This window comes from Contarinia nasturtii, unplaced genomic scaffold (genome assembly GCF_009176525.2).
Source record: "Contarinia nasturtii isolate CC-2019 unplaced genomic scaffold, AAFC_CNas_1.1 Cnas_scaffold_993, whole genome shotgun sequence".
NCBI lineage: Eukaryota > Metazoa > Arthropoda > Insecta > Diptera > Cecidomyiidae > Contarinia > Contarinia nasturtii.
In genome coordinates this window covers 956,602-978,378 of record NW_022198340.1, presented here as the reverse complement: position 1 = coordinate 978,378, position 21,777 = coordinate 956,602, and the positions used below count along the sequence as shown (strand labels likewise).

The 21,777-nt window shown below is 34.7% G+C and overlaps 1 protein-coding gene and 1 long non-coding RNA gene across 2 annotated transcripts; both read left to right on the top strand.

The window, feature by feature from the left end:
- The first annotated feature begins 4,935 nt into the window (after positions 1–4,935).
- LOC116343440 lies at positions 4,936–5,480 on the top strand. Its single transcript, XR_004201337.1, has 3 exons — positions 4,936–5,053; positions 5,116–5,185; positions 5,241–5,480. It is a non-coding gene; the product is annotated as an uncharacterized LOC116343440 (long non-coding RNA).
- Positions 5,481–6,014: 534 nt separating this feature from the next.
- LOC116343450 (uncharacterized GMC-type oxidoreductase Mb1310-like) lies at positions 6,015–8,470 on the top strand. The gene is made up of 7 exons (XM_031771500.1): positions 6,015–6,198; positions 6,256–6,392; positions 6,471–6,558; positions 6,630–7,208; positions 7,271–7,357; positions 7,422–8,136; positions 8,206–8,470. The coding sequence occupies exons 1-7, from the start codon at positions 6,015–6,017 to the stop codon at positions 8,468–8,470; spliced, it is 2,055 nt and encodes a 684-aa protein (XP_031627360.1).
- The last annotated feature ends 13,307 nt before the right edge of the window (positions 8,471–21,777 follow it).

The window sequence follows — 21,777 nt, the reverse complement described above, 5'->3', positions numbered from 1 at the left end:
CTGTGCTTTGTTTGATGTGGGTTTGTATATTTTTGACTTCCATTCTTCTATTGTTTTCATATTGTCGAACATCAACACTGAAAATACAACAAAAACATCAGACCAAAAGTAACTCTGACCAGCGCATCTATGGAATTGCGGAAAACAAAAGAGAGACCAATATTATGTATGGTCTGTAGGCGGTGAATGGAATATGCGAATTCCAAACTAAGTTCATTTGTGGTGCATTCAATTGGTATTCATTATATTCAAAATATGGTTAAGTTGAACTATTCGAAATAAAATTGGTATGCATTTTGCCACAATATTGTAGCATTTCACAATAAGTTATAAATTGCAACATAGATAGTTACAAGAGTAGTATATCAGCTATCTGAATATCTCCTGACATCCTCAGACGCGGATGCTCAGCCGTCAGAAGGAAAGTCATCATCATAAAGCATAAATGTTTTTTTTTTATTTTGATTATGTGTCGTTGCGTTTTATTTGACGCGCTCAGCACCAATGCTCGAAAATATCATTGGCTATTCAGAAAGGTGATATGCTGTTCTACAGGTTTCTTTTTAATTGAAATTGTGGAAAAATAGGATGTTTTTTTATTTAAATGCCAAATCGCCCCTAGTGAAGATCTCTCAAGTCTCGGTATACGGACGTACTCTTAGTTTACATTGTTTTGCATGAGGCCATAGAAATACATCTATTTATTCGGATTTTCATGGAATTGAAGGGAAGCGTACTTCAGTACCGTTTTCAGTGGCATATATGATTGGCTGACGTTGCTGAAAATCGACCGACAAATCCAATAAATTTTCATGCCAAATACTTAGTTTGCAAAACGTAACCACATTTGAGTTATTTTTGCGAAATATCTCTGGTAGAATCTATTTCACCTTTACGTCTACCGAGAAGTGAGTATATTTGTCTGATTGGACCATTGATATTGGATTATTGCAAATTGTAATACACCATCTAAAAAATCTACTCTCAAAAGGATTACGAAAAGTCTTATGCATGCCAATATTCGATTTCATGAAAATTATCTGCGCATCAGTGATTTAAATCGTACCAAATCGAGTAACCAAATGATTCGGCAGAAAATGATACGCACAATTAAATCAAAAGAAATTTCCAGTAGTTGTCTATCGGACATAGATCGCTTAAATTTGTTTGTATTGTCTGTTTGTTTACGTTTTTCGGGTTACCCGGTTCGTAACGGGTGAACTCCCACTGTCTCGAGTGAGAAAAAATCACGTTTGACATGGTTCAATTTTGTAAATTGTAACTCAAGTCGACTATACAAATCTTGAGGTGTTTCAAGAAGCCAACTGGAAAAATATCTATTTTGTTTGTGAGTTTGACCTTAGTTCCTCATTTTCAAATGTTGATGAGAACCAAACAAAGCCCGTGAATGTTTGCATATTTATCATGTTTTTTTCCGTCTCTCTGAACCTGACGTTTCAAAGATGCTATCATTTTAGATGTGTACAATTTTTTTTCCGTTATTCATATCAATTTTCTTTCTTTTATCGATGGTGGTCGTAAACAGTCTAGAGGCGTGTAATTTTTCACACGACTACAATAACAACAATAATTGAAGCGAAAGACACACTCACATAGTCTTTGTGCCGCACACATACTGTAATGTGAGTAGCAGCCAACGCAGTAACTAGTTGTGAGAATACAGCTGCGTTCCTTTGATATAATCACAATATATATATGATTGTATCCATTTCATTAATTCCAATTGCTTCCATCAGTCAGATTAAGTTCCTGTAATGAATACACATCTATTACACCATCACCACATTTTTTCGATTTTTTTCTGCATTCTTCAAAATATGGCGTTGGCGTGAGATTTATTTTTGGTTGTTGTTCCAAAATTCAAGTGCTATACCAATTTGTTTTATTAAACGGAATTTCTACGCAAATTTGTCTAGCATTTTTTATGGTTCAGGTGAATCATAGATTGCCTCAATGGAATAGAAAATAAGCAAAAGCGTAGGAAGTGATGTTTCATTGAAAAACTTGAATAAGCCCCCGGAGACAAGCTTTCGAAAAGAAACATCCTTTTCCGTATCAACTGTACAAAACGCGCGTCTATGGATAGAAAATATAGTGCATTCACAGTTGGCGAACGTAACAATGCTTCTTCAAATATTAAAGAAAAATACTGTTTGTTCTTTCTTTTCTATCTATCCAAGGTGCTACAATCACAACAAATGGTGAACAAATATTGGGAAAACAATTTGATTATGTATTATACAGCAAATGTCGTTCAGCTAAATTGTATGGTAAATAATGTTCACCGGCATTTGTAACTGTCATGAGTTCATTTTTAAATTCACCATCATTCATTGAATAAACCATAATTTGTGGCCCCATTTCTTGTTAGCCATGCGGTTGTAAGCACATGACGCACACCAACAATGGCTTTTGTAAACATCTCAATTTTGCTCACGGAAATAGCTCCAGTGGAAAAGGTATGTACGTACATTTATTTTGAAGCGTTGTTTGAGCTAAAAGCATGGGCATTGAGCGCGCATCAATGGAACCATTCGAAACAGCTGTGAAGTCAAGGAACAACGCACTGATTACATAACTTAGGGAATTAAGTGCTTAAATATTTGTTTGGATGAGTGGGTCGTTTATTTTTTTGTTAGGCAACCATTTTCGACCACGTAAAACGATTTGAATTTCCCATGTCCCCTTCTCGATTCGGTATGCATTAAAGCTCACTGATGTCGCAAATTCATTAAATCCAATCGCATTTTTTTTTCTCACGGAAATCAAGTCGAACAGATGAAAAATCTCCAGAAGAAACAAAAAGTAAATGTGAAAATTTTGTATTGCTGAGTTTTTTGAATAAATGGTGTAGCGTTGTATTGCCTCCAATTTTAACTCAATAAACAAAAAGTTTTCAAGAAAAATTAAAGAATAGAATGTGTAGGCTGACCCAATTTTTAATTCGAAAAGCAATTCCAACTAGGGGATATCCATGCGAATTAGAATTAGCACATTAGCAAAAAAATAGGGAAATTTACATGAAGAAAATAGCAAAATTAGCAATAAATAGCAGAATTAGCACTGTACACGTATATACTTTAGTAAGCATTTATTCTTGAATATATTGAAATAATTAATTAAAATAAAATTCACAAAACAAACGAATTGAATAGTGTTGAACTAAAATGTATCAAAATATGTAGTTAAATACGCTTTTCCTCATTTTTAATTAAAAATATATTCAATGGCACGTAACCAAGCACGTTTCATCTGTATTAACTACAATTTACGAATTGCAATCGGAAATGTAGATTTGATGACAGATTTCTTACTGAAAACGTATACGCTAGTGCCTGCTTCAAATATACACGTTGAAAGTGTCAACTTGAAACATTTACGTAAACACATTTCAGTTATTACGTTGACGTACTAGAGAAATTAGCAAAAAATAGCAGTATTAGAACAAACTAGTAGAAATACTAGCAGAATTAGTGAAAACTAGAGAGAAATAGCGTTTATTATTATAAATTATTCGATCTGCAATTCACGGTTATCCCCTAGAATTCCAAACATTTTTTACAAGCATTTCATTTTAAATGCTATATAAGGACTAAACGGATCAATGCCGTTTCAATTACGTTCGGTTTGTATTTAAAGCGAACCCACCAGATTTACATTATGAGACTTATTAAGAAAACAACAGATGTGAATTCTTTTACATTCGTTTAATTGTGCAAGATTAAATGATTGAATACCAAATAAACTCTACCTTGATTTGTATTTTTTTCGTTAAAATTATTCCGAAACAGATTAAAATTTTCAAAAATAAAAAACATGCAAATCTGAGTTGACAACGAACCAGATACGAATTCCACTTCGATATGAAATTCATTCATCATTAAGAATTTAAAGAAGAATGAATGCTGAAATACTCAGTGTTTCATATATCGCTATCAGTATCCGTAAGATAACTGAGAGGGACACTGCCAGATATGACACTGTCTAAATTAGACATTGGAGATGGTAAGCGTGTCTAATGCAATTTGACACAATTTTGACACTCATATCTGGCTGAATATATCCCTCTCAGTTATCTTACGGATACTGATAGCGATATATGAAACACTGGAAATACTTGCTGTTGCGCACGATTCTGTGAATTAATATACATTTTCGAGAATATTTATTGAGTTTTGAACATTTCATTAAATTACAATAATTATGGCGAATCTCGCTGAACCCTTCAGTACATTATTAACTGAATTAAATTCGCTTCAATGGTTCCCCACAACTTTGGAACAAATTCGTAGCATTTTTATTTTGTACATAATTATAACAGCTCAATTTTAAACGATTCAAATGATTCTATTTTAAAGTATAGAAATGATGCATACGAAGTGTTATCAGGGCTGTAATTTTCACTCTGTCAGTGTGCGCACATAGTAGTGTGTACACTGTACACTCACATTCCATGTGCGACGCACACAATGCTTGTATTTTCAATGTACGACGCACAATTACACAAGAAAACTAGAAAAAACTAGAAAAATTAGCAAAAATTAGTTGATTCGGCATTTTGATTTTGTGTCATCAATATGTCATTCGATGACCAAATAAGTTTTATAACTGGACTTTTGAAAGGAACAACCATTTTTTGCACAATTTTGTATTAAAAAAGTGGAATTAAATAAATATTCATATTATTATAAATGAAAAATTATTTAATCCACATATCATTATGTCAAACGACAAAACGCCAGAATACTTCATTACGTACAGTTGGTAGAACTGTCAATACAAAAAACGAGAAAACTAGCACTTTCATATAAAGGAATATTAGCATTACTAGATTTTTCAAGCAATAAACTAAAAAATTAGAATTTGTTTCTCTCCCCTAGGCTTCAACAAGAGGTGGAACAGCCTTCGCAACAGCAGCAGTTGCAGTCTATAATAGACTTGTTGAGCCTAGTATTGGTGAGGTTGGATGGTTTGGAGCGCCGTATCAAACAAACTATGTGAAAAAACTCATTGTTCCACTTTTATGGACACAGTAAAATTTTTATTCTAACCAAATTATACATGTAGTGAATTTGCATAAACTTTATCTCATAGATTTGTCATCAGACATTCACAACCAAAATAAACCGCAATAATCATCAAGTTAAATGCGTTAAATGCGAATGTTAGTTAACATTCCAAATCAAAAGTTCTTATTTTAATTATTCTTTTTATTACAGCAAAGACGATTGAAGGCGCTGAAAAGCCAGCCGACGAGGAAAACGGAAACACCAAAATCACCTGAACGAAAATCTACAGCTGGAAAATCAGAAACGGATGCACGAATGGCAACGAAAGATGGAAATAAAGATAAAGAGATTATGATCGATGATGACATGGATTTGGCTGATCTTCATTCTCACAAAAGATATGGAGTGATACAAGTTCTTTATAGGAGTTATATTAAATCCTCTAACAGTTTCGAGCACAAAAATGTCATTGATAGAGATATATTTTTTTTAAACTTCGAAACATTTTATGAAACACTTACAAACAATTGCCCAAGTTTCAACATCGCAGCGATGTCATCGATGCAAATTTCGTAAAATCATGACGAAAAAAATTAAAGTATATGTGATTTTGCAAGCAACAAACCAGCTAAAATAACATTTATATTTTATGGTGAAAAATAAAATGAAACATTCAATCCCAAACAATATATTTTTTTGATTCGCCTCCTTTTGGGTATGGTATTCGTTGGCAAAATTAAATACGAATAATTTCCAAATGGGACGCACGTGCCTCTATTCGTTGTGAAAAAATGCTGAACAATGACCTTATCAGTTTATTGTTGGCCATCTTTGCAATACTTGACGAAATATTGTATACTGGTACACATATGTGAAATCAACCACGATATCACGCTTGTGATATTAAAATGAAATACATCTATAAATCAATCAGCCCGTGCTCAGTTGAATTACTAAGTGTTAATCATTGCAAGAAGTACAGCCATGTCAAATTTTACCGATCCATTCAATGTGATTTTAACACAAATGGGGGTTTTACAAACTACGCCAATCACATTGTCCATAGTGCAAATCATTTTTGAAGCAATCATTGCTATTCTAGTTGCCCAATTTTTAAAAGATTCACAAATTAAATACAAAAACGATGCCGCCGAAGTGTTATCAAAACGTAAGATCATTTTTGGATTACAAACAACAGCCAAATAAAGCGTTTTTTTTATTTCAGGTAAAATCGAATTTGATTTTATCGTTGTTGGTTCAGGAAGTGGTGGATCAGTTACAAGCGCAAGATTGAGTGAATCACCCCATCACACAATTCTAATATTAGAAGCCGGTTGTTATGATCCAATGCCAGTTACTGAAGTAATCAATCAATATAAGTCGGCATAAGTCGGCATCTAAATGAAGAAATCTGTTAACGTTTATCGTAATTGATTTTAGGTGCCCGCATTTTTTACGTCTTTCATGCGATCAAACCAAGACTGGCAATATTTTAGTAAAGACAATCGAACCTGTGCAGGAATGCAGGGTATGCTTTTATGAACTATAATTAAATAAATTTGATTAGATTTCATAGATATTCATCCATTTGTGCTTAAGGTGGATGTTGGACACCACGCGGAAAAATGTTTTGTGGCACTCCTGCCATGAACTGTATGTTTGATATTCGTGGTTCGCCTCATGTATACGATTTATGGGAATCGGAGTATAAATGCAAGGGCTGGAGTTTTAAAGATTGTCTTCCGTATTTTTTAAAATCGGAAGGCAACACGGTTCCAGGTTTGAACAGCAAATATCACTGTAGTAGCGGACCGTTGTTGATATCACAATATTACAGTGACGATACGAATAAGTTTATAATGGCCGGTGTTAGTGAGTCTGGTTTCCCGATATTGAACGATGTTAACGTTCCGCATGGACCGGGCATATGCAACGCACACGGAACTCTGTTTAATGGCCGACGGTACGCTGTGTGCAAGGCATATGTGAATCCAATCCAATATAGATCCAATTTGAAAATTGTTAAATGTGCGGTGGTGACTCGAGTTATATTCAAAAAAAACAAGGCTATCGGTGTTGAGTTCTATTATAATGGTAAACAATATGTGGCATATGCTCGAAAAGAAGTAATATTGTGTGCTGGGGCCATCGGCACTCCATTGATATTACAATTAAGTGGTCAGTATAGAATCAATATTGTAATTATTATTATTGGTATTGGTAATTAATATTATTTGTAGGAATTGGTCTACAAGAAGATTTGAATGATAACCATATAAAGTCATGGCTCCCATTACCTTCTGGACGATATTTGCAAGACCATTTAGGTAATTTAATTGACCTGAAATTTTCGTGTATTTTCAAACTCAAAATAAATGTTATTACATTTAGGTGCTTTTATATGGATGTCATTTTCTGGGCCCACTCTATCAGCTGGCCAATTATTCAGCAGTATTGTGCAATATTACAGTGATCCAAGATCGGGTGATTTTTCTGGCATTGGAACATTATCCAGTGTTTTCTTTGCCAATACCGAATCAAATCCGCTTCCACACATCGAAGGTTATTTCCTTCTATTTGCGAAGCAATCTTTAAATCTTCCCGTTATTTTAGCCGTAACAGCATATAAGCAACCAATCGTCGATGAATTACTTAAAATAAATCAGGAAAGAGTCGTTTTATTGGGAATTCCTACGTTACTAGATGGAAAGGCGCGCGGGAAAATTGGATTGAATGGCGTCAACGGTCCAAATGCTTTTCTGAATCCATACATATTTTATGATTACCTTAGCGATCCTTATGACCGAACATCTTTAATACAATCCATTAAGCTTATATTGTCATTTTTGGATTCACCAACCTGGAAAGCTGCAGATGGACAATTCATTCGATTACCTTTACCAGAATGCGAACAGTATACTAATATTACATCGGATGAATATTATAATTGCTATCTATACTACATGGGAGCAACCGTATATCATCCAGCCGGTACTTGTCGAATGGGACCTACGCCAAAGAAACACGAAATACCAGCAAAATCCGTTGTCAATACTGAATGTAAAGTTCATGGCACAGAAGGATTAGCTGTTGCTGATGCATCAATGTACAATTACAATTAATATCATTTCAATTGGCTTTTGCCGGTGACCAATTATTGTTTTTTATTTTTCAGAATGCCATTGCTTGTTTGGGGTAATCCAAATGTTCCCATTGTGATGATGGCAGAAAAATGTACGGATTTCATAAAAAAACGCTACGACATACCAACTTCTCGAGCAGGCTGCAGAAAAATTGAACAAAATTCTGAAAAATGTTGTTGCAATTCATCGCCGTCTTCATGCTCGTCGTCTTCCTCCTCTTCGTGCTCGTCGTCTTCATCGTCATCCTCGTCGTCTTCATCTTCTTCATCTTCATCTAGTTCATCCTGTCATTGTTAAATATAAATAAATTCTTAAAAATGAATACATTTTTCTATAAAATTCATACAAGTTTTGTTTTTTTTTAACTTATCAACGAATAAAAAATATCATACGAATGTTTGAAGTTTCTCTTTTTTAAACTTTGACCGGCTCAAAACATATGAAGAAATCAATTGTAATAATATGAAAATGAGCAATTACGTGAATGTTTTGCAGCTGCTCTCAATTCTGGTATTTTGCACCTTTATGGTGGTTTATTTATATGAAAATGTACGTCATAAATGTTTCACATATTTCGAAATTGAAACATGTAATAAATTTCATAAAATTCAACCTCGTTCGTATGTGTTTCGAAATAAAAAAATATTTACCTTTAACAAACAGTATTTTGTTTCAGCGGTCAATAACTTGAGTTAATCATTTCTATGAAATCACAAGTGGTCTTTCGCTTGTTTTTGTAATTTTCTCTGTTTGTAAAAGTGATTATTCAAACATCAAACGTGTATGTTTTAAAATGAGTTTAAAATCTCAATTGCAAATAAGAATGATAAAAAGCGCTCTATCACTTTTTCCTTTGTTTGAATAAAATCTGAGCAAAATCCGACATTTGTGGAAACACAGATGGTAAATATTTGCTGTGACACAGAAAACCACACAGTTTCGTTCAAAAAGAGAGAGAGAATCGCACCCGAAACAACAGATCCACATATATCCGTTAGTTATGCAAAATGTAAAATATGCCGGTCTTTATTGACCGCAAACATGTAAATTATTCGTAACATGCTGTGATTTTGGGCGATTTAAGGAGGTCTATTTACGACAACATATGTACATTTAAATTCACTGAAAACCAATCGGGTCTGAAAGTCTCGACCGTTCAGATTTGTTGTACATTTATTTTTTTGTCTGTTTTGCTGTGGTTCATTGAATTTATTGAGAGATAAATTGAATTGAAATATCCTGATATTGCGTAAACCCTTTCAACCTTTTTTCTCTTTCTACCACTTCTTTTCCGTTTTTTCGCGTGATTTATTGACGGAAAACCAGAAAATGGGTTTATTTGTATTTGATATTCCTTTCAATTTACAATATTTACGGGCAAAGTGAAAAGATTGTGTCAATTTACATTCAAATAAAATATGCTGTGACAACTCTATAATACGAGGGTCACTATTTAAGTTTTTTCAAAAACATATATAAGACAATGGGGTTTCATCGAAAATGGTTTTATTGTTTTTCAAAATATTCGCCATGATGATCAATACACTTTTGCATTCGCTCGAACCATTTGTCATAGCATTCATGCCACTCCGAAAGTGATATCTCCAAAACGTGTGTTTTGAACGCATCAACTGCTTCTTCGGGCGATGAAAATCGTTGAGCACGCAGTTTATTCTTCACGCTCGGGAATAAAAAGAAATCGTTGGGTGCCAAATCAGGACTGTACGGCGGATGACCCATTAAATCGATCTTTTGATCGGTCAAATAATCGACTGTTTGATGAGATGTGTGAGAGCTCGCATTATCATGATGAAGAATTATTTTGCGACGGCGGTTGTTTTTTCTTATTTCATCAAACACTTCGGGCAAACAAATGGTGGTGTACCAATCAGAATTGACCGTCTTACGAGCCTTTAGTGGAACTGTTGCTACATGACCACTTATCGCGAAAAAACAGGCGACCATTTGCTTCGCAACACTTCGAGCTCGAACAACTTTTGTTGGGTTATCTTCACTTTGAAAGACCCATACAGTCGACTGCTGTTTAGTTTCGGGCTCATACGCGTAGATCCATGATTCGTCACCAGTGACGATAAAATACACGGATTTTGAAACACCACGATTGAATTTCTTGAGCATTTGTTTACACCAATCGACACGAGCCTTTTTTTGAGCGATTGTCAAATTATGTGGTATCCAACGAGAGCAAATCTTTCTGACAGCTAAATGTTCATGTAAAATCTTAAATACGCTGGTCGCACTAATGCCCAGGGATGCCTCAATCTCGTGATATGTTACATGACGATCTTCCATTATCATATTTCTGACAGCATCGATGTTTTCTGGTACAACAACTGATTTTGGATGACCTTCGCGGAACTCGTCGATGAGCGATAGGCGACCGCGCTTGAATTCGTTGTACCAATTATAAATTGTCCGAAGACTTGGTACTTCATCGCCAAAGGCCAAATGAAGTTGATCAAAACACTGTTGTTGTGATACACCCAATCGAAAGTGGAAAAAAATAATCGCTCGAAAATTTTCACGAGTAAAATTCATTTTTTGGCTGAGACGCAATTTACATGTTACGGTAAACAATACAAATAACGATCGAATGACAAAACGTTCTGAGAACGTTTATGCTACAAAATGTTAAACTTAACGAATATGACAATGGTTTGCATCGGGCAATACTAAAACATACATATTGAAGAAACTTAAATAGTCGCCTACGTATTGTATTTGGTTCATTTAAAAATAATGCGTCACCAAAATAAAAATACTTTTAAAATTGGTATTAAGAATTTCCGGATTTCGAGAACATCATGTACACAAAATGGTATTGTAACTCCAAAAAAAAAAAATCAATTCCATTTAATCCAGCAATTCCTAAGCAGAAGATATGCGTACATTGTACATTAAATAGAAGGTTGCATCTCACTCCTATAACGCGTAATGCCAAAATACACATCATCGGTCGGTTATTCAATTATTCTCTGTCAAAAATTTTGCGGGAATTTTTCATTCAAAAGATACCGAATATCTATAACCAATAATAAGATACTAGTAAGTAGCGTAGGCGTTTCGGGTATTTAATCATCATCGTATTGGAGTGTCTTCTTTCGTAAAAACCATATTCTCATTGAATCAATCAAATGCAATAAAAATTGTATATGAAATTGATAAATGGCGTACAATACAAAATGTACTTTGTTAATTGGTATTGAAAAAATAACGTTCACTAGACAAAACTGACTACTATCTACCATTTTTCATAGATTCTCAGCCAATTATTATTGCATTTCGGCTCCACCGTTCTGCTTTCAAATCATTCACGAAACACGTTTATGATTGAATGCAAAAACAAAAACTTCTCCCACTTGCTTCGACAAATTGCCAGAGAAAGAGTATCATCCGGCGACTTCTTGATAAATAGTAAAACCTTTCGCCATTTTCCCTGCTCTCGGGTACATAATGAGTAAACTTTGGCAGTGACTTTATGGCGCATATACAATGTCGTTAAATTGGCTAAAATAGCCAATGAAATTTGATCAAAAGAGGTATAATACAAGCGTTGACCCTTTTCGTTCGGATGAAATTCAAACTGGAAATTAATGTGACTGCAGTAAAAGTCATGGAATTTTGGGAGCGATGCTCTCTATATAGTATTTTGTCGCATCGAAAATCCGTTTTGTTAATTTTTCGATGCGTGCTTTGAATTAAATTGATTTGGTTTGCATGACAAAAACTCATCAAACTTCGTTGCACGTGGCACGTGAAACACGTTAGGCTTTGATGAACGAAAAAGTTGTGTTTGCTGCAAACAAATACCATGAAATACGGTTTTAGAGAAATGTTCAATCTAAGCGCATCACCTTTAAATATTTGCCCGGGCAAAACATTATGCATCCCACGAAAAAATGTTAGAATAAACTATTTTATATTCATCGAAACATAGAGAAAGAGAAAATGAGCGAAAAATCAACAACCTTAAAAAGGCTTCAAATGAAATACACTCAAAAAATGTAGAGTCAATTGACTGCTTTTCATGAGTATCGATCAAAATAAAAATAAAATAAAAACCACATCGCCACCCGCCTAACGCAAAAATAAATATGTTCGGGGCAAATGGAACAAAAGATTTGCATGAACAGCACAAGATCACGTTTTGCATTAGCCTTTTTTTGTGTATGTGTGCATCCGATTATATTTGTTTATCCATGGTTCGTTTTCTACGCAATTTACTAAAAAAAATATGCAGAGCATGGTTCTGGCAGTGATGCGATAAATAATGCATTTTTTTGCAAACATTTTTTCCACTTTGTCGACCAAATGGCGTGCTAGATTCAGTATTTTTTTCTTCTCTTTTTTTGTTGCCAAAATCACTCGCTTTCCGCTCGATACTCCAATATGACAACAGCCACATTGCAGAAAAGACGTGAAAATTGAGCAAAAGCAAAAAAAAATGGTACCAAACAAAATTCAGAATCATAAGTTGAGCAGAGCCTCTAATGATAAATAAATACAAAAATCACCACCCGCAGACTTCGTTTACGAAGCATTCAACATCAGAATTCACCCCGTTAATTGTACAGTAGCGAATCTGGTTGGTATCGGACGTGAACGCATGTATCATGCTTATTTTTATTTGGTCCATTTATAGTATGCGCATGAACGCGGTTGGTCTTTTGATATATGCACTGAATGGTAGTGGAATTTTTATTCGCGGTCTCAAGAGCAGATAGAGAATGGAACAAAAACCGAAGCGAAATGCAAAAAAAGAAATGTGATGGTAGAAAAAGTGAAATGAGTACACTTGTGAGGGAAAAGCTTTTGGATTGAGAGCACACAGACACTTATATGAGCGTGCAAACAAAAAAAGCGCAGCTAACTCGAGACGCACAAATAAATTTCAAGTGCTTATGCTATTGAAGATGTCGGCTAAACAATGTATATCAACAGTCAATACACAAGACAGCACTTTGTACTTGTTTGCAAAGAAAATGAATGGCAAAAGCAGTCGAAATGGAAAATTATAGCACTTGAACGCGAGAAATTACATGAATCATTTTCTTAATCGTGATACAAACAACAACAAAAGCAACAAACGGCCCGTCGTCCCGACATTCCGCCACCCGATGCACAAACGAAATAAACGTGAAAATATTTAAACAGCAAACATTATACACCAATAATAAAACCAGATAGACAACAAAGTATGAGGCATTCATTTTACGTATTCAAACGTAAAGAAACCAAAGCTGTGGCATAACCATAAATCACATCCGATGCCATTTATGAACAAATTCGCAATAAGCTATTTGTCTTGTGAAGATTTGGATTTTGGTAAGACACACACACACACGCACACCTCAAAGCCACTCGTTAAGTATTATGAATTAAACGGATGAATCTGTGCTCGTTAGCAAATTTCAAATTGAAAAAGAAACATTTTGAATGCCGATGTCTCGATTCGCAATTTTGAGTAAACACATCACAAAAATCTTCAGTTATAAATACATGCGGATGTGCTATATATTTTTTAATGTTATTTTAATTTCTTGTGGTTACATTTTATTTTTAGTATAACATTTTTTATGGTTTTGTAATAAAAAACGCGGCGTCGAATATAAACACCAGCCACGTTGTTTCACTGCAGCTAAAATTGAAAATGGATTCGACGTACCGAAATTATGCCCAAAATGTCACACTGTTAGCGCCACGACGGAATTCAATGTAATCTACACTAAGTTGCCGCCAAATAGTGAAAAGACTTTTGCTCAGTTGCAACCAACAGACTAGAACTCCATAGTTGTCCGTAGTGGCGCTAGCAGTGCTACAGTTTTGCATTTTATACAGTCTCTTATGGAGCATAATTTCTGTGTGGGATTCGAAAAAGATGCTTTCAAAAATGATATATCTGATATGATACATTTTTTCCGTACATCTGCAGCTATGATAAAGCTATTTCTCATTTCAAATAATTCATGCTGATAAGAGACTTATTTCTTATTTCAATCATTCATTTCGGAATCACCACCATCACACATTCGAAATCACACGATGAAAAAGTGAATTCTATTGCCCGACAAACGTCACTTTCACTATGATATGCAGCACATTTTATATTCATTTTCAATGAATGTCAATGGACAGTGCAAAAAAGTGAGATTTATTGCCGAGAAAGAACTATTCGCATAAATCTTCAACCGTCTCACATATGCGCGTCATCTTTGTGAAATCGTCTGTTTTATTTCCCTTTTTTTGAAACGCTTCTTTTGAAACAGAAAAAACGCAATAATATTTTGCAACGATTTTCTTCCATTTCTTAACTATTTATGGCATCGGGTGAGAAAAACGAAATCCCATTTAAATGGTTTTGATAAATGGCAATGTCGCTCACATTGACCTTTATAAAGCACAAGAAGAGTTCATTTGTTTTCTTTTGATTTGCTTTTGATTGTTTTCCCCTTTTTATCAATGAGCAATGCGTACAAGCCATGCGTCAACACTTTTAAATGCTTCTCGGAATTTCATTTGCATTGTAAACATTGAAACTGGTTTGAAAATGGAAAGATTTCCTCTCACAAAAATATCAAAGGCAAATACATTTAAATGTCGCAAATGAAAATCAAAACGAAACCACAATAAATCATGGTCATTTTGTGGCGAATGACGCCGTAGGAAGGACATGTTTGAAATCGAACAACGGAACTCGAAGAACAGAGAAAATTGAATTTTTCAACGAAAAATGCCAATAGGATTTTTTTTTTTATTCAAACTATCGACAACTTACTTTTTCCAATATCTATTTCTATTTGCATTCAAAAGAGAGAAAAAGTAATGTTTAAGGTCACGAAAGCTTTGTTATTAAAGAGTAAATTGGATTTCTTGGGAATTGTCAAGTTTTGGCCAGTGGGCAAAAAAGGAAACTATACATTCTATTAGCCAATCGGAATGTATCACAGTTACGCTTGCCGATTTTCTCATCGAAGAATGTTATCAGATTTGGAATCGTGTTATGAAGTTAGCAGATCCGTGTTCGAATTTAGAACATATGATGAAATAATGACATTGAAAATATCGATTGCAAAACTATAAATGGTACGAAACACATGTATCAAAATAAAAGCAGCAATTTTTGTTCAATCTACTTATTATATTTTGATTGAATTGGATTTAGTGGCCGTTAAAAATGAGCAATCGTCGGGGTTACAATGCCAGAGTGTTCATGATAAAGTGGTCGTAAATTATGTTCGTTACTAATTAGATACTATTATTAACCGTAGTCTGGAGATATTGCATAGTGTCGAGCAAATTCCTCAAGAAATTCCTTGATTCGAAATCGTAAAAATGAAATTGGATTAAGTTTTTTTGTTCTGCGAACAGAAAAATATATATTTCGAAATCGTAAATCATTTAAGAAAACTTCGATCCATAAATTTATTGCTGAATACGTGATCACAAAAGCATGAAATGTGAGGGGCGCTTAAAGCTACATGAAAAAAAAAGAAGCAAAGAATGTTGATACGTCTGATGATGACCTAGAAAATGTCTTGGCGCAAACTTGAATCGAATTTGATTCGCTTTCTCGCTGAAGATCAACGTTCCGCTTGACGAAGGGAGCACTTTATGAAATACCATGCTGTGTTAATTAAATTCTCAATTTTTCCGTTCCAAATCAACGGTCGTATACGAGAAGTGTGTCGAGCGCACATAAAATAAAGTTCGATTGCTTCCGCTTTCACGACTTTGACAATTTGACAAGACCAACGAAATGGTGCACGTGTGTAAAATTTTGTTTGATTGTTGAATGCTCTCTCTCGGTCTGTCTTTCATTCCCATTTATCTATTTCCATGGTGAACAAAGCCGCAAATGTTATCCAATTTGGTTCCAACAATGTATCTGTCATATCCATTTATTATTGTTTGGTCTGTGGTAGAAATGTGAGTAAATTGTGTAGTTATTTAGGATAAGCGCCAACCATTTAGGGTACGTGTTTATGTTGGTTAAATGAGGAACGAACGAAATTTGGCCAAATTTAAAATGTACAGCAATACAAATGAAATATTCAATTCATTGGAATAGAAAACGCCTATTTTGGTTTTTGCTCAATCTTTTATCCGCTCAAATCTTTTCCTCGCTTAAAATAGAACTTCGGCTTTTTTCAGACTTTCAAAGAAAACAAAACTTCCCCATTGAAAATATAAACGAGTTTTTCGTAGCTTTGACATACCATTAATTTAGAAAAAATTGCGGAGACAATTACGAAAACATTCCTTACGCACGCTGTAAAGTTACAAAATAATGTTTGTTTCATTGCTGATTATTGCTCTGCATTTTCCTCAACCGCCTTCTGTTTTGTTTCGAAGAAAACCGAACAACATTCGATCGTATGACAAAAAAGAAAAGAAGATAATTATAACCGGGTCTGTTTTGCATAAATTTGTTTTTTTCTCGATGTTTTCGAACAATAACCTTTTCGAAAGACGAGCATCTTTTAGTGCAAAAGATTCCAGAAGAAGGTTTTGAGATTTATTAATAATGATGTCTGTGTATATAATAAACCAATGAAGCGAACGGGTCATTGACGGGTAGCAAAAAATGATAAGCAACCAATGTTGATTGGTTTGATTTTTGCAATCGATAGAAGATATGATACCAGCATACAGTCTCTTGCGCCAAACATCCAACGGCAACGTTATAAATTATTCATGAGACTGCATTTAACTTTGATCCGCAGGCAAATTATAAGTGACATGTTCGACCAACATTAAAAAGTGTACACACTTACATCAATTCCTTGTAGCGCATTTAATGTGGACGACATAGCGCTGATAAAATTCATATCCCATCGTTCTAATTTCTAAATGGTTGCAATTGCACTGCATACAACATACTAGTTTCGGAAATGTCCCTGAGCGCAGCGAAACAGAGTGATTTTATCATTGAAAGTCACTCTCTTTCTCCTTGTCCTTCTCCTTCTCTTTTGCTTCCATTGTCCCTCTCTCTCTCTCTCTCTCTCTCTCTCTCTCTCTCTCTCTCTCTCTGGACTTACACGATGACACTCCCTTATAAAAACGACAATGAATATTTAAAAAAAAAGCACTCAAGATAAAAAAAAAATATGACGGGTTTTCTCGCAGTGGGATCGTGCAGTGCCGAACCTAATTCAAATGACTTGTACAAGGAATTAGATAATGGAATGACTATAAAAAATATCTGTTTATCATGCAAAAAAATGATAAGGAAATTACTCAAGTGGAACGTTAGCACAGTGAGACCAAAAGAGATTAGCAAAAAAAAAAGGTCTGAAAGTCTTGTAAAAAAGAGTAAACAGTATGAAAAAAAATCCCATTGAGTATTTTTAAATGCGAAATAAAAACAGCGAGCGATTATGTTAATACGAAGAGTATCGGACACGCTTGAATGAAATGGCGCATTTCGACGCATTTTCATTCATGTAGTTTTGCCATTGAAAATGCTCGTTGCTGCTGAACAAAAGCTTCATAGATTGCAATTTTAAATTTATAACTTTAAATCCGTAAAAATGCAAAAGATGCATTCAACAATGCTATCAGAACACATTAAGCAAAACTTAAACGTCATAAAAATGAATGGATAACGTAAAAAAATGTGAATTGAAATGGCAACCGACGATTATTCGATGTGACTTTCGTGTGGAATGGGGACTGTTTTTTTCTTCTGCAGTTGTTTGATTTATTGCTTTTATTATATTGCGATATTTTTTTCTTTTGGAAAGTTAAATATCGCATATTTTACCCTTTTTTTCAATTTCACAATTGTTCTGAAATTCACCGATAATAAATGCCACGCTTTTGGTGAATAGTATTTATTGTTTACTTTGCCGAATGCGAAAATCACGATATCTTTGCGCTTTTTTCTCTCTCGTTTGACTTTTGCGGGTGAAAGAAAAAGGATTGTTCGCAATATGTTGTTGTTAAAGGGCATACATATGAGTTCATCGTGTCTAGACTGTGGGTTTCTCGACCACATTCATGTGCAATGCGGCACACACAAACTGATGCCAATCGAATCGTTTTCGGTGTACACTGTACATACTGGAAATTCGCTCCGAATCGTAGAAAAAACTGTGAAATCGATACGACGATTTTGTAGAAATGTAAGAATAAACTCACTTCTGGTAAAAACATGTTTGTCCGCTAGCGAAGCCGGAAAAGCTCTCTACCTGGTAAAAAAAATGTAAATTCAATCAACACAACCATTGCATCACGCAAAATAAACATATTCAAGTTCGATGTGTATACATTGAAAATGTAACCGAATGTTTTGCCATGTTCGAAGAATTCTAATGGGACTTCGAATTATCAAATGCAACCGAACTAAAACGTAAAAACGACAATATATTTTGTTCATTAACTCGTCTACTATCGATAAAACACAAAATGTGATAGTCATTCGACGAGATGATGCTTGAGTTTAATTATATTTGTGTGTTGTTAAAAGCACGTAAATAACCAAAACTTTCGATAAACACCGTCTGAGTGGGAAACACTATGGATACGAATTTGTTCATTGAAAACACATTCCATTTGTGTAAACAACGTGTTTTGGGATATTTTTTTTCATTTCATTTGGTGATGCTTAATCGAGAAATAAATGAAATTCACCGGGCTCAACAGACAACACAATGGCATTGTTAGCCAACAAAAACATAAATTAAACAGTAATAAAATTCACGTTAGATACCGAGAGAGAAGAGAGAAAAAACTGTAGGAAAATAACAAGAGCCGAAAGTTCGTACGGATGTTTGTTGGTCTAAGAGTTTACGAGCACCATGTAAGTCCTGTGTATATACTTTTTTTTTTATGCACATGAACTATCCGAAAACTTTGCACCAGCGCCAGTGGAGATTCAATTTCCATTGAGTAGAAATATTGTGGTTTTGCGTCACTTTTGTGTATTGCGTCGTGTGGCATAGCTGGGAAGACCGAAAAATTCAGGGGGGATTGGAGGGGTAATTTTCTCAAAAACTCCTAGCAAAATTGGAAAATTTCATCTATGATCCAAAAACCCTAGCAAAATGAGAAAAATTCTATCCAAAATCATGAATTTTGTAAAGGGTAACGCAAAAATTTGATGCCTCAGGAGGGGGTAATCCCCCCCTCCCCCCCTGTCTATGCGTGTGGCTGACTCAAAAAAAGCACTTTGCATTCATATGGATCACAAATGGGTACAATTGAAGTGTGTTTGCGACGCATTTGTTGTGCCGAGAGTTTTGGTTTCACTCAATGTGTCGACCAATGATTTTTTTCTATGCCGTTTTTGTTCGTGTTGTTTTTGTATCGTTTTCTTTCTTTGTTGAGAAAACTCCAGATGGTTTTCCATATTCGAATAGTGCATTCCATTTAAAAACTAAATGCGACATTGTCACGACAAATGTGTATGTGAATGCATTGAGAAGGATATGGCGAAAAAGACAAAAGAAAAGAAGAAATAAAAAAGTACCTTGTTTATGTTTTCATTCGATTCGCAAAACAATGGTAAGATAAACATTCATTTTGTTTGCCAGATTTTTTCATCGATGTTTTTTTCAATTTATTCCGCATTTTAATGAATCAAATGTTATTATTATGATTTGTTTTCTAGAATTTTCCTTCAAAACTCGAGGAATTCAAATACATTCACCAAATCAATAATGATATGTTTTGACGAGAGCTCAATACAGTCTATAAAAGACTGTATATTGTTAGACACGTGGAAAAACGTCAATCACATTTACATTTGCTCCCCATTCCGAGAGTGGTATTTAATTTAAAAAAATCACTTCATTTTCTCTCAATTTGTAGCTTCTCTCCCACTTTAGTCTTCAAAGTATTTTTGGTATTATTTGCGGCATACGAAACAGAAGAATTGACATAGACGCGATAATGAACATTTTCCATAGATAAGGATGGATAGCTAAATTTCTTATTTTCTTTGCGGAACATAAAATTATTATCGTCGTTGATGATAAATTAAAAAAAGCAGCCAGGCCATGGTACATAACAAATTACGCACACAAACAAACCACTCACTAAATGGCTTGGGAAATTATGCGAATGCCTCGTTGAGTTATATTGTTTCTTTTAATGATTCAAAAGCGGCCATTGAATGTACGATGCACTTAAGTTATGTTTGCGCGATACACAACTAATTGTTTTGCGGTAATTTATTGCTTCAGATAAAGTCTACTTTGAATTTTACAGTTCAATTAAGGAATTAAGAAAGAAGTGCGGAAAACCGCAGTCGATGGCCAGTGTTGTGTGTAAATGTGCTTCTGTTAATGAATGAAAAATCAGCTCTGCCCCGAATTTGTGTGAGTTAATGAATCACAGCTTAGGAGGGAGAGTACAAAAGAGAATTCAAAGCGATAGGAACGATTGTGGTTCTTATCGCTTTGCGTACGTTTCGGCTAAATGTGTGAGTTTTAAAAAATTTACACCATGCAAAAATCATTTCGCCCTTTACATTGTGGATAATGTGTTGCTATGTTTTGAATGCACGGTGTTATTGTATGTGGCAGATTTATAGCGGAGCTGTCATTTGAACCGATTGGATTTCATTCGAAGTGATTTTGCGGCGTACAGAAGTTGATGCGTTTCATTCACACAAGATTCAGAACTTCTATCATGGGGGAAACCACTATTACATCGTAATTCATATAATTCCATCTAGTACAAAACTAATTCCAGACAATTCCATATAGTTCAAATAGTAGTAGAATAGTGCAGATGACTTAGTTTTGATGATTATATATTCACACTTGACAGTACTCACACAGAACGCGCGCACGTATAACACTCGATAGAAAACTGTTTAAACAATGAAATAAAATAAAATAAAATATCATCAATACTGGATTTCTTTCATTCTGTAGAAGTATGAAGAATGGAACATTTATCTTATAAAATATCTTTTAAAATGATTAAATGTCTGACCTGACTATACCAATAATTTTGAAAATATTGGAACACCTTTTCGAACTTCTCGAATAGACGCTTTTTTCGCCCAAAATCTGTGATGCTTTGATAGCATTCATAGAATTTATCTGAAGGAAGCAAGGGCAAGCTCATTAGTGATTTTTGTATCACTTTTGCATATTTTTTTTTCAGTTTCTTAGTTAAGCCGTGCTTGCGACATCTTTTACGTATGTCGTGGCAATAATGGAACCAACATCCATATATATCGACATTGGGCCAACAAGTTCTGATGGCCAATCCCATTACATCTTCGATAATCAAAAGTTACTGAGCGCAGCCACTGAAGGAGAACTTTCCATCCAAAAAGATGGAAATGTCTACGTTGCATCGTACGAAGCAAGCGCATTTAAGTTTTTCTCGATTGTTTTTGCAATCAAAATTGAAAACGAATGGATGAAACAGTTTCGAGCTTCCACCTCTTCATTTGGAGGTTTGAAATTGCTCAAGGTGGATTCAATATTTTCAAAAAAAATGGCCGCTTTTTCTTGCCGTCAACATATTCGTGGGATGTTATTGTAGTTATACCCGTTCGAACAATCGGCGCCTTTTGATAGGCGCACGCACCATTTCTGCGCCTTTTAATGAAATGACGAGAAAAA